At 35.8% G+C, this 18,136-nt stretch overlaps 1 protein-coding gene across 1 annotated transcript in view; it reads right to left on the bottom strand.

The window, feature by feature from the left end:
* SPTLC3 (serine palmitoyltransferase long chain base subunit 3) overlaps window positions 1-18,136 on the bottom strand; it is a 198,440-nt gene that overhangs the window by 142,773 nt on the left and 37,531 nt on the right. The window contains exon 2 of the mRNA XM_020986144.2: window positions 2,029-2,214. Within this exon, the coding sequence (XP_020841803.1) occupies window positions 2,029-2,214 (186 nt within the window). The remainder of the gene's footprint in view (window positions 1-2,028; window positions 2,215-18,136) is intronic.

Below are 18,136 nucleotides of genomic sequence, written 5' to 3' on the forward strand. Positions count from 1 at the left end.
ACAGTAAGATCAGTGGTGAAACAAGGATACTCATTATCACCACTGTCATTTAATATTGTTTTAGAAATGTTAGCTATAGCAATAAGAGAAGAAAAAGAAATTAAAGGAATTAGAATAGGTAGGAAATGCTGGAGAATCAACTGAAAAAACTAGTTGAAATAATTAACTGAAAACCTAAATGAAATGGATGAAAAATCACAAGAATATAATTGCTCAGATTAACAGAATGGGAAATAAAATATTTAACTTTGTTTTAGAAAAAAGAATTGAACAAGTCAAAAATGAATTCCCAAAGGAAAAAAAGCCTAGACCAAGTGAATGCTACCAAACATTTATAGAAACATTAATTCCAGTACTACCTAAAGTGTTTGAAAAAATAGGTGAAGAAAGAGTCCTGCCAAATTCCTCCTATGACACAAGTATAGTCTTAATATTTAAACTAAGGAGAGTCAAATAAGAGAGGAAACTATAGACCGATTTTTCTAGTGAATATTGATGCCAAATATTACATTATTGTTAATAGTGTTTACAGACATCCATGCTTTACTAGATTTTATAGATAAAGCCTTTAACTTTTCTCCATTACATAAAATGTTTGATCCCATAGTATCCATGAAGGAATTACTTCCTGCCCCCCACCCCCAGTCTTCCTGCCTGCCTGCTGAATGTTGCTGGATAAAGTCATGAAATCAGTATTTTACCTTCTATACATTTATGATGCATGACCTAAGCCAGTTCCTCACTGCGGCCCAGAAATATTTGGCCAAATGGATCCCCTCTGTGTGTGTGTTTCTATAAGAGTTTTCTGTGTTCCCTCTTTTCCCAATGACACTATGTGTAGTTGTGTGAAAGTGTGTTCTTAGTTCGTGGAATGGGAAGGATGTTTTGTTACTACTGATCTTATAATACTATTTCAGTAAATATCTTTCCTTTGAGCTAATTGGGTCAACTGCCTACCTGACTATTAAAAGTATAATTAGGGGCAGGCAGGTTAGCGCAGTGGATAGAGCACCAGCCCTGGAGTCAGGAGGATCTGAGTTCAAATCTGGGGTCATACACATAACACTTATTAGCTGTGTGACCCTGGGCAAGTCACTTAACCCCATTGCCTAGCCAGAAAAAAACAAAAAAAAAAAGAAAAAAAAAGAAATTAGTAGTTGTTATACTGTGGAGGTGAAATCTGTAAAGGTGGATTTGGTGAGGAAGGGAGAAGCCCAGAGGTATCACTACATACAGATGAGTAAACTGAGGCCTAAACAGGGGAAGTTCAACATCAGTTAGATGTGGTGAGTGCCAGGACCAGAATTGAAATCTGGATCTTCTGACTATAGTTTTATTAGGGTTAAAAAAAACCACCTTAAAAAGTCATTACTTTATAATTGCTTTATATTTCTTGTTTTGATTTATCTGTGGCTTTCATTATAGAGGATTGTTGTCTAGTTTCATTGTAGCATACCCACATAGATGCTATATAATAGCATTCACCCCTTCTTTCCATATATCTCCTCTTCCCCATCCTCCAAAGGGGCTGAATTGGAACATATATCTATGCCATTATTTATATAAAAGCCTTGGCAATTTGTGTCAGCCCTATGGAGAATTCTAAATCTTAGCCAAACTGAGTCAATTAGTCCCAAACTGAATATGAAATGAATGTTTCAGGAACCTAAATTGACTAGATCAGAGATGCTTAACCATATATCTGTGAATTTTTTTTTTACAGATTTTTTATAACAGTTTCAATATAATTGATTTCCTTTGTAATCCTATGTATTTTATTTTACATATTTAAAACATTATTCTAAAAAAGGATCTATAAATTTCACCAGACTGCTAAAGAGATTCATGCTAGAAAAAAAGTTAAGAACCTCTGACCTAAAAAGTCCACTATTTAATTATACCAGATATCCTTTCTGTCAAAATCATATGTGCATATATACACATATATACACATACATATATGCATACAGAAAAAATTATGAACAAGCATAGGAGTTATTGGAGGTTGGGTAAGATACTCATACATACTTTTTGCTCTTTTCGTTCTACAGCCATGCTGCATTTCTCTATTCCATGGTTTCTCAAAAAGTCTCGGAGGTAGCCAAATAATGTTCCAATTCCATAACACAAGTAAGTGAAAATAGCAGCATACATTGGTACTTCTTCAAAAGATTCAACAAATGGCTTATTGTAGAAATATGGCTTTGCATTTTGCTGAAAATGTGAAAGAAGATCTCAGGTTAATGTAGTCTACCTTGTCAGTTGTTTACATCTGCACTAGGCAGATGTACTGGTGATTTTCTTTTCTTTTCTTTTCTTTTTTTTTTTTAAAGATACATGCATTTTAATAAAGTATAAATCATCAATGAGCAGAAGAAGTCGTACCCTTAGAATCTTAGTAATAAAAATTAAAACAACTTTTGATACTGCACATATGCAGGGAATTGGTAAAGATACTAAAAATGATAAAATTCCAAATTGGTAGGTCTGTAGGTAGACAGATACTCTATTATCCTTCTGTTGAGCCTCTGAATTGGTGCAATCTTTTTGCAAAGCAAACTGGAAATATTGAACAAGACTCGTAGTACTTTTTATGCCCTTTGACCTAGTTTCTTTTTTTTAAACATTTATTATTTATTTATTTTAGTTTTCAACATTCACTTCCACAACTTTTTGAGTTCCAAATTTTCTCCCTATCTCACTGCTCCACCCACCCCAAGACAGTGTGCTTCTGAATACCCCTTCCCCTAATCTGCCCTCCCTTCTATCACCATCACCTCCCCTTCTCTTATACCCTTCCCCTCCTATTTTCCTGTAGGGCAGGATAGATTTCTATACCCCAGTGCTGGTATATCTTATTTCCCAGTTGCATGTGAAAACAGTTCTTAACATTTGCTCTTAAAACTTTGGGTTCCAAATTTTCTCCCTTCGTGCCTCCCCAGCCACGTTCATTAAGAATGCAAGCAACTTGATACAGATCACCCATGGGTAGTCATGCAAAACACTTCCATAATAGTCATGTTGTGAAAAACTAACTATATTTCCCTTCATCCTATACTGCTCCCCATTTGTTCTATTCTCTCTTTTGCCCCTGTGCCTTCTCAGAAGTGTTTTCTTCTGATTATCCTCTCCCCCAATCTGCCTTCCCTTCTATCACTCCCACCCCCCACTCTTTTATCCCCTTACCCCCCATTTCCCTGTAGAGTAAGATAGATTTCCATACCCAATTGTGTATATTATTCCCTCCTTAAGCCAAATCTGATGAGAATAAGATTCACTCATTCCTTCTCACCTTCCTTCACTTCCTCTCCACTGTAAAAGCTTTTCCTTCCCTTTTTTATGTGAGATAATTTATCCCATTCTACCTCTCCCTTTCTTCTTCTCCCAGTATAATCTTCTCTCACCCCTTAATTTTATTCTCCAGATATCACCCCTTCATCTTCAACTCATGCTGTGCCCTCTATCTATCAGTCTATCTATACATACAAGTTTTCCTCTCCAACTACCCTAATACTTACAAAGGTCTCATGAGTTACAAATATCATCTTTCCATGTAGGAATGTAAACAGTTCAACCTTAATAAGTCCCTTATGATTTCTCTTTCCTGTTTACCTCTTCATGCTTCTATTGAGTCTTGTATTTGAAAGTCAGATTTTCTATTCAGCTCTGGTCTTTTAATCAAGAATGCTTGAAAGTCTTCTATTTCACTGAATGTCCATTTTTTCCCCTGAAGGACTATACTTAGTTTTGTTGTGTAGGTGATTCTTGGCTGTAATCCTATCTCCTTTGCCCTCTGGAATATTATATCCCATGCCCTCCTATCCCTTAATGTAGAATCTGCTAAATCTTGTGTTATCCTGATTGTGTTTCCACAGTACTTGAATTGTTTCTTTCTGGTTGCTTGCAATATTTTCTCCTTTCCTGGGAACTCTGGAATTTGGCTGCAATATTCCTAGGAGTTTTCCTTTGGGGATCAATTTCAGGAAGTGATTGGTAGATTCTTTCCCTTTCTATTTTACCCTCTAATTCTAGAATATCAGGGCAATTTTCCTTTTGTTTTTCCAATGAGATGTTTCACATTGTCTTCTGTTTTTTCATTCTTTTGGTTTTGTTTTACAATGTCTTGGTTTCTCATAAAGTCACTACCTTCCAATTGCTGCATTCTAATTTTTAAGGAAGTATTTTCTTCAGTGACCATTGGATTTCCTTTTCCATTTGGCCAATTCTGCTTTTTAAGGCATTCTTCTCCTCATTGGCTTTCTGGACCTCTTTTGCCATTTGGGTTAGTCTGTTTTTTAAGGTGTTATTTTCTTCAGTTTTTTGGGGGTCTCCTTTAGCAAGCTGTTAACTTGTTTTTCATGATTTTCTTGCATCATTCTCATTTCTCTTCCCAGTTTTTCCTCTACTTCTCTTACTTGCTTCTCAAAATCCTTTTTGAGCTCTTCCATGGCCTGGACTGATTCATATATTTCTTGGAGGCTTTGAATGTAGCAGCTTTGACTTTGTTGTTTTCTTGTGGTTGTATGTTTTGATCTTCTTTGTCACCAAAGAAAGAGTCTGACTGTTTTTTTGAGGTATTTACTCATGTTCCCAGCCAATTACTTGAGTTTTAAACTCTTTGTTAAGGTAGGGGTCTGCTTCCAGTGTGGAGAATGTACTGTCCCAAGCTTCAGGGATTTTATGCAGCTGTTTTCAGAGATACTTCTAGGGACCTGTAAATTTTCAATTCTTCCAAGGTGGTATGATCAAGAGCAAGGTTTTTACTCATTTCCTGTCCTGTGCTCTGGTCTGTGAGTGACCACAAGCACTCTTTTCTGCCTTGGAACTATGAGAAGGATTCTCTCTGCACCACCACTACAAGCTCCACCACGCTACCGCTCCTCCTCACCAGAGGACCACCGTCCAGGACTGTGACCCAGATCTAAGCATGGACAAAACAAGAGAATCCTGCCTGGGTACCAGCAAAGTGATCCCTGCAATTTCCCTTTGAGCAGCCACTCGCTTCCCCCTCAGTCTGTGGGCTGAGAGCTCTGGAAGCAGCTGCCATCCCAGAGCTGAGCTGGGACTGGGACTGAGACCAAGCTTCTCTGTCATTGAGGTTGATAGACCTTTCCTACTGACCTTTTAAGTTGTCTTTGGTGTTTGTGGGTTGAGATGTCTGGAAACTGCTACTGCTCCCCTTGATTCAGTCCCCTGAGGACTGCTCCAGGTTCGCTCAGGCTTTGTTTCTGCCTGTGTGGTCCATGCTGAATTGCACTCCTGTCCCAGTCTGGCTCAGTAGACCTTTCCAGTCAACCATTCAGGTTATCTTGGGCTGAAAATTTGTTTCGCTCTGTCTTTTTGTGGGTTCTGCTGCTCTAGAATTTGTTTAGACCTGTTTTTTATAGGTATTTGGAGGGGTTTGGGGGAGAGCTCAAGCAAGTCACTGCTTTTACTCTGTCATCTTGTCTCTGCCCCCTGTGGTGGTGATTTTCAGTCCTGTTTTCTAAGTCTTCAGATGGCAAAATATTTTTGCCTCTCAGCAGTTTAGTTTGAGGTAGAAGAATTGTCTGGAAGTTAAATGGGGAAGTGGATAGATTACTGGACCTGGGGTCAAGAAAACCTGAGTTCAGCTTCAGCTTTGGACACTCACAAACTGAATGACCCTGGGCAAGTCACCTAATCTCTGTTTGTTTCAGTTAACTCAACTCTAAGAAAATGGGGACAATACTAGCACCTACCTCACAAGGTTGTTATGAGTATCAAATGATATAAAATTTGTAAAAGCAACTAGCACTGTGCCTGGCACATCGTAGGTGCTATATAAGTTCTTATTCCTTTCCTGAATATGTGGAATATTAAAATATAAGAAGATGGGCAATAAAGTCAATAAAGTAATAGCTTCATACCAGTAACAGCAATCATACATGAATAAAGTAGATTAAAAAAAAGCTTATTTGTCTAGGTAAGCCTTTTGCAAAGTTTTTGATTGTTCATCTCTATTAATAAAAAATTTTGAATTATGAACTCTAATATGTTTATATTTAAAAATTTTAAACATTTATTACTATACTGATAATTTTATATATTATTAAATTTACACAATAGAAATTTGGAAAGGATGATTAAGATGAAATAATATCTAGTAATGGTGTACATAATACCTTTTTGTGCTAGCAGAGATTTTTATTTACATGGATAGAGATTAGACCTGTGATTTCATGGATATAGGGAATTTCTAGATAAGGAAACTTCCATGTTTTCTGTACTTTGTAGTATCAGAGACATGCCCAGAACATTGGGAAATTGAATGATGTGCCTGGGGTCAGAATGAAATATGTGCTAGAGGCAGTATTTCTTCTTAGATTTTTGTGACTCCAAGACAAAGTTGTGCCATAATTCCCTTTTATTATTGTTAATAATGGTATTTTTATCCAAGGGTCTTTGACTAGGATTATTTCTGTTGTCAGATTTTCCTAGGGGTCTTCAGTAATTTTGATGTATGTATGGGAGCCACCTTATTGTAAAAGAAACTCATGTTATATTTTGTTCTATGAAATAAACAAATAGTAAGCACAATAGGATTTTATATCCTCTACGTATTTTAGTTTATTATGAAATGGAAAGATGTGCTCTATTGTTGAGCACAATGATCTGAAAGAGCTCTTTCAGAAATCCGCTTATTCCCTACTGACATCAAGGATGACTCTGATTTTGTTTACATATGACTCTAATGAAGATTTTGTAAAGGTGTGCAGATAGGCATAAAGGTCAGTAGATACTGATGTTTCCTAAGTCACCTCTGATAATAAACATAACAGAGCTTATAAATGAGGGAAATGTATGTTTGCCAGAAGGAATTTACTACTGTGATGGAGGTGAACATCACAGAGTGCAGGTAAAAGAGGGATTTCCTGTCCTCCAAATGCTTCTATTTACACATGATATTGTACTAATAGCAATAATAATAATAATGATAATCAGCCCCAGACTATCGTCAAATCTTTTGGAACATATCTATAATAATTCAAAGGATTTTGGCTTGTTTGAGCACACAGAAGAAACTAAGTGGGTGAAGAATGTCTATTGCCAAGATTTCAACATTCGTTTGGATGGTTACTCTATAGAGCTTGTCCTACAGTATGTATAACTGGGACAGTACAGATAGGCAACTAGAAAGTCCAAACTTGAACAGGGTGGTTGAATGATATTTGGCAAATTTGGTCTTCTGCTAACCACAAGCTGCCCACGAAAACAAAGGCCCATATTTTCAATACAAATATCTTATTTACTGTTACTGTTATATGGCAATAAGATGTATAATACTGCTATCTCCAAAGAACTAAAATTCATCTTTAATTGGAAAGGACATTCAATCAGTACATGAAGGGTGTGAACAGGCTTCAACCTGTGATCCATGAGTAACTCTAAAGAAGAAGAATAAATATTGGTCATCAAAGATTTTTTATATTAAGAAAAGATGAGTTGGTCACGTGGCAAGAGTGAGAGATGACAGCTGAACAGCCAGAGCACTCCGCTGGTATCCTCCTAATGTTTGTAGAAAGTAAGGAAGGCCTCTAATGTTAGGATGGGGTTAAAATACTTCAACCCATTTTAACCTTGAGGCCTTATCTTCAGGTTTGACGAGGTTGCCCCCAGAGTTAAATATTTGTCGCTTCATAAGGTCTGGAAGATCTTGGACTTCCCCTCTCCTCATAGATGTCCTAGTGACATGTCCACATCAGCTGGTGGCTGTATCTGTATTAGGAGCCAAGGATAGATGAACACATCCTTAGAATGTGGCTAGCTACATCTAACCTTCAGGGTTTTAGATGTGAGAGAGGTCAACGGAAATCCTGCAGTCCCATCACCTTAAGCCTGAACTGATGTGCTTCCTTAAGAGATTAATTGGGGTTATGGTACAATGTGTTTGACTGTGGCTGATCATTCTAGTATAAACTCAGAAGACTCTACCACAGGTCAGGCCAAGAGTGCCATTGAACAGATAAGCATGGCTGGGTTGTGATTTGCATCATTGGAGGGAACTTCCCAAATGATTAGATCACATATCCATTTGAGGATAAGTAATAAAATTTTTGTGAGATAAATGTGACTGTATGTGCTTCAGTATTTTTGAAGATCTTATTTAACTGCCTGACAGAGAGGTGATAGCTGTGTGATTAGTAGTAATAAATACATTTTTGGACATAGCCAATGTCCAAATTTGTTTTGCTTGACTATGTTTATTTGTCACAAGGAATAATTTTTTTTTTAACTTGGGGAGAGGATTTAGTGGGGAGTATGGAGAGAGGGCAAATAGTAATGACATGCCTTGTCTTCAACCTTTTTTTCTGTCCCTAGCACTTAGCACACTACCTGACACATAGGTATTTGATAAATTCTTCTGAACTTGTTGATAATGTCCGAAAAAGAAGAAAAGAAATAAATGTAAATTTAAAAACAATCCAACAAAAAGAGGTACGTGTTGAACTATTATTTTGGTTCAGATAGAGATTATGAAAAATGCAGCCTATCCTCCATTTAAAAATATTCTCATGCAATTCATTTATGTGAAATAATAAGTTCCTCCCTTTTCTTCCTGATTTCTTCCCTATTATATCCCCTTTCTCTTACTTTAAACTATGAAAACAAAACAAAATGACACCCAGGCTTTTCATTTCTTTTATTTAATTGCTTGTCTGACTCTAATGAAGATATTAATTTTCTGATCCTTTTTTCTTCTTCCCTATTAAATTTTAACCACTTTATCATTGTTCAGCCCCTTCCAATTACATCCCAAAATTTATCTTTCGGTTTCTTTTGACTCCTATTTATATTTCAGGGTTTCTACTCAGTTCTGGCCTTTTATTTTCAAGACTGCTTAAAAATTCTTTATTCTAATAAGTGTCCATTATTAATTTTTTTTATTCTTAACAAACACCAAAAAAGGAAAAAAGAACATTTCCATATACATAGCAGATCACAAACTGAAGGTTCCATATGAAACAGTGAATTACCATTTCACACTGCATAGTGCCCAGGAGGTGTTTTGTTCTCCTGCTGTGGCTTCTTGTGCTGCAAGTTTTGTGTGTGTGTGTGTGTGTGTGTGTGTGTGTGTGTGTGTGTGTGTGCAGCTGTGCCATAATTCCATGTGCAGTGATCAAGGGGGTGATAGGTATGGAAAATGTGGTTGGGGATGTTGCTTCTGCACATCACTCAGTCAAGGGGTGGACACCTTTGTGACAATGTTGAAGTCTCTTGAAATTGGGAGGGAATGTGAGAAATAGCTAGTTTTCATTTCCACAAAAATGCAATCTAGGGGCTAGGTGGAAGTTGAACAAAGGAAGCCATAAAGTAGAATTGGTGGGTGAACAGAATAACCATCGAAAACTGAGGTTAGGTATAGATGAACATATCCACATCCCAAGCAAAAGGGGTGTGGGCATACCCAAATAAGGGCAAAAGTAAATAAAGGCCATGGTCCCAAAATTGTGGGGAGTGGGAGATGTAAACAGGGGCAGAGACTCACATGGGGAAATCAGGCACTTCGGATAGGCTGTAACTTCTATAGTACCCAGCCAATGGGGAACCAGGAGAGAAATTTCAATTGGAATAGGGAATAAAAAGGTATACATCTGTTGACACGTGCTCTCACATGTGTGATTTCACATGTGGGATGCTCAGCCTTCTCAGGCCATTAATAAAGCTTCTTCCTGGTTTGACGGTGGCTTCGTGGAATTTGTGGTAAAGTAACAGTAGGGGAGTGGTAGCAGGGAGGTGAGAATGATTCTGCTTCCAATTTCTGTTCTGACAGCCCAGGTTTATTGTTTGGATTCAGGTCCCTGATTACTGGAGCTTGAACTGTTTTAAGTCTCCTTCTTAAGTGTTTCATTTACTTCCTCTGTTTGTAGGAGCTTGTGCTGGCTTCCTTGCCAAGGCTGGATTGGGAAAGGCTTATCTTGGTTTTAGACTTATTAACTTTAAAATGTCAAAGGGATCATATGTAGAAATGCCCAGAAGACAGTTGGAAATAAAGGATTGAAGCCTGGGAGAGGTTAGAGCTTAATATCATAGAGTTTGTAATATCATATAATTTCAGAGTTTGACGAGATTTCAGTGGCGAGTTTGTTCAGTAACTTATACCTGAAAAAAAAATTGCATCTACAATACACTTTATAACTAGTCATTCAACTTTTGCTTAAAACCTCCATCGGTGAGTGCCCCACTACCTCCCAATTCAATCCATTCCAGTGTTTGGTAGCTCAATTAGAATTACAGTTACCTAACAATTAGAAAATTTACTCTTGAATCATGAGTAAATATGCCTCTTTTTCATCTGTTTCTTATTTTTCCTAGTTCTGATCTCATGAGCCAAACAGAAGCCTAATCCCATATTCATTGATAGCCTTTCAAATGTCGAAGATAGCTATTGTATAATGTTGACTCATTTGTATTCTTATTAAATCTACAACAAGAATTATTTTTTTCTTTATAATCAAGATTTTATTAGTTTTTATTTGATCATTATCACATAGACACTATTACATTTAAGAAATGCTAGTATTGAAAAATCTAAAAATTATGTAATTACTGTAATCCTCTTCTAAACTGTTATTCCAATGACTTTCTTACTTCAAGTTTGGAGGCAAGTCTCCCTAAAAAGATGGTATAATCCAGTATTCTGAATATGGATAATGTAGTAGGCATTTTACAAAGCAAGTGTTCAACTAATACTGTATTTAATAAAGCTACACTTACTGTATACATTCTCCAGTCTTTAACAGCACATTAAAAAAGTTACTGGGGGTGGGGGGGGAGCAGGTAGGTGGCACAGTGAATAGAGCACCAGCCTTGGAGTCAGGAGGATCTGAGTTCAAATCTGGCCTCAGACACAAAATACTTTCTAGCTGTGTGACTCCGGGCAAGTCACTTAACCCTAATTGCCTTACTTAAAAAACAAAAACAAAAACAAAAACAAAACAGTTACTGGAAAAAATTGAATCACCGCTACCAAAGAAGACAATGTTATAGATAACAAAATATTTTGAAAGGGGGATGCAACACCAAGGAGCAGTTTTATTTGGGGAACAATTGTACTATGAGACAAAATGGATAGAGGTTAATTAAAATCAAATCCTTAAAATTCATGGTTACAACTCCAAATTGCTATCTATTCTTAAATTTCATATGATATAAAAACTGCCTATGGAATTATAACTGTATGTTCAAGACAGTCATCACCTTCCTAATTCTCTTAATCTGCAGCTACATTTTTAAACTAACAACAACAAACCAGTACATGATTTCACCTCTTTAATTAGGACTCTAAATAAGTCACTTTAGATGGTTACACCTAGATGAATATGTTTTCAGAAAATTAAAATTGATGAGGTGGGATTACATCCTTCTTAAATTGTGTTTCTAGAGCTACTAAAAAACTTGCATTTACAAAACAGTTGACAAAAATATGCTTCTGAATTATACGAGAAAGGAGGTAACAGGGACAGCTGTAAAAACACTTGGTGTTAAGGGCAGCTAGGTGGCACAGTGGATAGAGCAATGCCCCTGGAATCAGGAGGACCTGAGTTCAAATCTGGTCTCATACCAGATACTTGAAACTTACTAGCTATGTGACCCTGGGCAAGTCACTTAATTCTACTTGCCTTGCAAAAAACCAAAACAAACAAACAAACAAAAACACTTGGTGTAAGATGTTATTAATATTTGGCTTCTCTCTTACCTGCTGAATCAGAGACTGAGATCCTTTCACTTTTAATTTCTTCATTTTCTACAGGCAAGTCATCTTTATTCTCTCCTTGGTTTGTTACTTTTTTCCCCTCCTTTGTTTGAACATTTTGGTTCTCAGATTTATCCTTCCCTGCAGTCTTTTTGGGCTTTGGTTGAACCTTTGCAAGGACCAATTTAGCTGATAATCTTCCACCTCTTTGTGCAATGGTGGTCAGGGAAGAAGGGCCACTACAGAGAGCTTATTTTCTAAAGCAGTTCTCCTGGGATATGACATTCCTCCTTCTTCAGGAGGAATGCTAGATGGAACTAGATACCATAATCAGAATTGTTGGAGGGAAAATACATGAATAGGGAAGAGAGGGAGGTTGAGGCCTGACCTTTGGGTTATACCTGTGTTAGGATGGGTGGAGAAGAGGAGCCAGGAAAGGAGATAGAGAATAAATAATTTCAATAGATGGGTGTAGGAATATCAACAATAGTGCAATTACACAGTGCCTTCCACTCAACTTATTTTTCATTTGATGTATAAAAATAGAAAAAACAAAATAAGTTGAATGCAAAGCATTGTAGAACTATCCTATTTGTCTGTACCCTCCAAAAAGTACTAATCTATTGCTTCATTGTGATGTGGAGGATACTGTGGTTATCCCTGTGCGATATAAGCTATAACCAGTTTTACCATGCCAGAAATGCTCCATATATAATAGCAGTTCACCAGTTATTGTCTGAGGATGCCTGGGGAGTCCTTGAAGTCAAAACTATTTTCATAATAATATTAAAATGCTATTTGCCTATTAAAACACTTCTCCCTTTTCCAACTTCATATTTATGTGAGGCTATATTTTTTTTTGTATACTTCAACTAAAACAACATATCATAACAGACTGAATGCAGAGCAGGTGTGGGAATCAAGCTGTCTTCTATTAATAAGATATTAAAGAGATTTTGCAAATAAGACAATGTCACTCGTCTCTACATTTTTTTTGTTTTGGAAAAAATAGTTATTTTTTTATAAAAATATTTTTAAGACTTCCAGGTCACACGAGCAACAGGGTGGATTAACTGGCTTTAATTTAAGATGGAGGACCAGACATCATCTCTGATTTCTACAATCTCTCAAACTTTTTCAAAATGGAAATTATATGCCAAAGGTTAAACAACTCCTGCTGCCTTCATGGTTTAGTATAACCAGAATGTAAAAGAAAGTTAAACCTTGCTCCCCCTCCCCAAACTGATGCTCATTGTCCCTGAACTCACTAAGTCCCCCTTCCCCATTTCCCATGCTTTTGGCAGTGATACTGTGCTAGTAAACCCACGAACAACACAACAATTTCCTGTGTTGTAGAGTCCCCTATTCCAGTCTGTGGAAATTTCCCCTGGCCATGACAGGCAGTCAGGTAGCTGCAGCCCCTCAAAAGTGAAAGCCAACTGGGTGCTACAGCATTGTAGCACTAGCAGACCCAGTGCCAGGACAGACAACCCTGAGTAAAAGCTCTACAGAGCTCTGAACTGCCAATGCTGGGTGAAAGAAGAAAGGAACAGAAGAAGCAGGACAGGCCAGTATATGTCTGTAAAGGGAAGGGGGAGGTCATGGTACAACACTCTACTAAGCCTGAGGGAAAGAGTATAGTGTCCAGTTCTGTCCACCTAAAAGTCCAGAGCAGAGAACTAAGCTGATGAACTGTGAGTTGCCCAGCATGAGTGGAAGCTGAGATACTTTGAGATCTGGCCCTCAAGGAAACCACAATCAAAGGGGAGAGAGTCAGAAAGTGAGTGATAAGGGAAATTAAGGGGAAAAAAAGAACTGAAGTTGGCAAAGATTTCAGAAAGAAGAAAACTTCAGGACTTTGAACATAAGCAGATAAATCAATAGTAAAAGCGGTTACAACAGAATGAAATATGGTCTCCAGATCTAGTAAACAAGTTCAGGCATTTATGAATTAATACTGCAAAACAAAGGAAAATGATCTAATACTTGAGATAGAGGACCCTGTGAAACTTGAGGAGAACATGTAATCACAACATGCTGCCCCTGAGTGGTTTAAAAGAGTAATGAGAATTATGAGAGCAGAATTTATGTTTTGCACAGCAAAAATAATGGGAAGAATAGAAAAACTAAAATCTGAAATGGCAAGCTTCATCAAAAAAAAAAAGAATAATGGTTTGGGAATGAAGGATGATCTAGAAGAAGAGAATCAAAAAACCAATAACATTTAAAAGAAAATAGGCTCACTATACAAGGAAAACATAGTTTTCTCAAAGACAGAATGCATAGAGATAACCTAAGGATCACAGGTCTCCAAGAATAATAGGACAAAGACCTTAAACACTGATAAAGAAAACAATTCCCAAACATAGAATATGAAATGCCAATTAAAAAAATTCACAGATAACCCTCCAGGAAAACAAACAAACAAACAAACAAACAAACAACTGAAACAACCTAAGGTTGCAAACTCCAAGACAGATAGTGATTAAATCTAACAGTTCAGTTCAGAAACAAGTTTTGCAAGCAAAAAGACATTCAAATTCAAAGAAAAGGACTTCTGAATAATGCAAGGCTTTTCTGTACCCACAAGAAAATGTGGGAGGGACAGAAATAATGTGGTAAGATGAGCAGCTGTGGTCAGCATGTATCCCAGAATGACTTACCACGTAAATCTGAGCTCACCCATACAGGACAAAAGATGGACATTTAATAATTTTTAAAAAAATGAAACAGTTTTAGAAAGAAAACCAAAACTGAAGGATCATATGCACCTTCAATACCCTTCCTTTTTGGGAAGGAGCACAAAGATAATGAAATTTTTTTTAAAAAATGAATGAATAGGACTGGTTGGAAGGGAAGGGAAGAGGGGGAGTATAGTCAACTGAGATGAAAAAAGAGGGAGAAGAATGATATAACCAAATATAAAAAGGAAAGAAAAAGGAACTAATAAAAGCCTTCAGGGAAAGGGATAAAAAATGAGATTGAGGCCATTGGGGTGAGAAGAAAGCCAGTGGCAACAGTTCCACCTTTAAAAAGATTTTTGGTAAAGTAACTGAAGAACATATTGTTATGTTTTCAGAAGAAGAGGGAAAAATAATAACTTGAAAAAAATCTCAATATTAGAGATAGCTGGAGAAAATTATAAACCTAACTCATAACTTTAAAAGTAAATGGATTAAATAATCCAACAATATAAGAAAAAAAGTTACATATAAGAAAACTAAACCCTACATGTGTTGCTTACAAGAAACACATTAAAAAACAAAGACATACACAATATAAAACTAAGGGGATAGAAATTTTTTTTAATGGGCATTAAGTGAATCCAAAAAAGCAGGACTTGAAACCACTATTTGACAAAGCAAAAGCAAACATTTAAAAATAATAAAGGATAAACAAAGAAACCATATTATGCTGAAACCATAGACAACAAATCAATATTAGTAGTAAACTTATGTGCTTCAAATGCCTTCACATCCAAATTCATAAAGGAAACATTTGAGCTGCAAGAAGACATAGTAATACAAGAGTGACAAGAGACTTTTAGGTGAGTCTAACAGAAAGATAAAGGAAAATATGGAACTGAACAAATTTCTGGTTAAACTGTAGTTAAAAGATTCATGGCATCTCCTAAATGGGACAGCAAAAATAGGCAAATATCTTAGCACCACATAAAACTTTTACAAAACTTGTCCATGGAATAGGGCACAGAAATATTGCAAACGAATGTAAAAAGGCAGAAATAATTAAAATGACATTTATAGACTACAGCCCAAGAAAATCAGTAATGAATTTAGAGATCTCAAACAAAAGATACAGACACAAATGGAAACTAAACAATTAAATTTGAAATAATGAGTGGGTAAATGAATAAATCATAGAAAAATAAGTACATAAGAGAAGCCATAAGGATGAAACAGCGTACCAGAATTTCTTGGACGTGGCTAAAGCATTTCTCATAATGATAATGATGATGATAATAATAAGTAACATTTACATAGTGTTTATTATGTTCCAGGTACTGTGCTAATCACTTTACAATTATTTCATTTAAAACTCACAACAGCTCTGGGAGAAAGGTGCTAATGTTATCCCCATTTTACAGATGAAGAAACAGGCAAATAGAAGTTGTGTGAATTGCCCAGGGTCATAGAGCTAGTGCCTGAAGTTGGATTTGAACTCGGGTCTTCTTGCCTTAAGGCCAAACACTCTATCCACTAGTCTATTTAGCTTCCTCATAACCTTAAAAACATAAATTAGTGAAATAGGAAGAAAGAGTAATAACAAACTGAATATGCATTTTTAAAAATTAGAAAACTCATAAAGAAACCTAAAATAAGCCCCCAAATTCGAAGGGAAATACATGGAAACAAAAAATTCCCCATAGAAATAACACATAGAACTCAAAGTTGATTTTTTGAAAAGACTAGTAAAATTGGTAAACCCTCAGCTAATCTGAGTAAAAAGTAGAGAGCAGAAAATCAAAATAATGAAGTAATAAATGAACAAAGCGAAATCACAGTAAAATCAGAAGAAACAAAAACAAACAATTAGAACATGTTATGTAGTTGTACGCTTATAAAACTGAGAACACACAAAAAAGATACCTTTACAAATATAAAATGCTCTAACTATAGAATATCAGATGGAGATCTTAAACTATCCAGTCTCAAGACAAGGAAATAGATGGAGTTGTAAAGGAAGTACTCTTCTGAAGAGGGGAAAGACTTTCATCCCTGAAGGATTCACAGGAGATTCCTATCAGACTTTTAAAGAACAGTTAGTCTGTGCACTTCACAAATTATTCTGAAAAACAGAGAAAGAAAACACTCTACCAGAATTCTTTTTATGAGACATAGAGTCCCAATACCTAAACTTGGGTACGATAAGGGAAGAAAATTATCAGCCAATATTATTAATTAACATTGACTCAGATTTTTTAAAAATAATTCTGTCACATAGACTACAGCAATTTATCAAAGAACTCAATCATTATTATCAAATGGGATACACCAGATATGCAAGGATGGTTCAACATTAGGAAAACAATCATCGTAATAATAATAATATTAAAAATGAAACATCCAAACCATGTGATCATCTCAATAGATGCAGAAAAATCCTTTGACAAAATACACCACTTTTTTAATTGGAAAAACTCTACAAAATCTAGGCATAGACTTCATAGAGAGACCTTTTAATTATCATTAAAATCATCTATCTAAAACTAAAAGCAAACATCAAATGCAATGGAGATGCACTAGAACATTTTCCAGTAAATATGGGAGTAAAGCAAAGATGCTCATTTCCCCCAGCTATTATTTGATATACTTCTAGAAATGCTAGGAAAAGCAATAAGGCAAGAGAAAAGAGTTACAAAGATGAGTGCAGAAGAGACAAAGATAAACCCATTTGTTGATAATATGATGTTTTATTGGAAAATCCTTGGGAATCAGCAAAGATATTAATTCAGACAATAGGTTTAGCCAAGTTGCAAACTGCAAAATAAATCCTCCAAAATCAGCAGCATTTCTATGTAATAGTAATGGAACCAAGAAGCAATAATAGAAATGGAAATCCCATTCTAAATAACTACAAAGTGCATGAAATATCTGGATTGACCTCCCAAAACACACAGAAGACTTGTTATAGATTCAATTACAAAGGATTCCTTACAAATAAAAATAATTCCTTAAAGAAATAAAGAACTAAGATTCTGGAGGTATATTCAGTACTAAAGGCCAGTATAATAAAAAAAATTACCAAAGTTAGTTTGCACTTTTAATGCTAAATCAATCAAATTACCAAGAATGTTTTAGAGAACTGGATAAAATAATAAAATTCATTTGGAAAAACAAAAGAACTAGAATATCAATGGAAATGATGAAAGATGGTAGTGATGAAGGGGGAACAACACTTCTATACTTCAAACTATATTGTAAAATATCAAAACCATCTGGTGATCATACCTTTTGGTATTGATTAAAGAACAGAGGAATAGATAGTGGAAAAGATTAGACGAGGGAGATTCAGAAACAATAGAACTCAATAAACTGCTGTTTGATAAAGTGGAAAACATAAATTACCTAAGTAAAAGCTATTTGATGAAAATTGCTGAGAAAAACTGTAAAGCAGAATACAATATAATAAAATTAGAAGAGTAACAGACTATATACCCTTTATAGCTTTGGGGAGAAGATATATTAACTGAATACGAGATAGAAGCAATCATAAAATATAATAGATAACTTTGTTTATTTGAAACTGAAAAGCTTCTGTACAGACAAAATTATCACATCTAGGATAAGGGAAGTGATTGGATAGGAAAAATATTTGTATCAAATTTCTCAGATAAGGGTTTGGTATCCAAGATATATAAAAATTAATAAACATAACATGACTAATAGCCATTCCACAATA

This window comes from Phascolarctos cinereus, unplaced genomic scaffold (assembly GCF_003287225.1).
Source record: "Phascolarctos cinereus isolate Bilbo 61053 unplaced genomic scaffold, phaCin_HiC Scaffold_2;HRSCAF=192, whole genome shotgun sequence".
In the NCBI taxonomy this organism is placed as follows: domain Eukaryota; kingdom Metazoa; phylum Chordata; class Mammalia; order Diprotodontia; family Phascolarctidae; genus Phascolarctos; species Phascolarctos cinereus.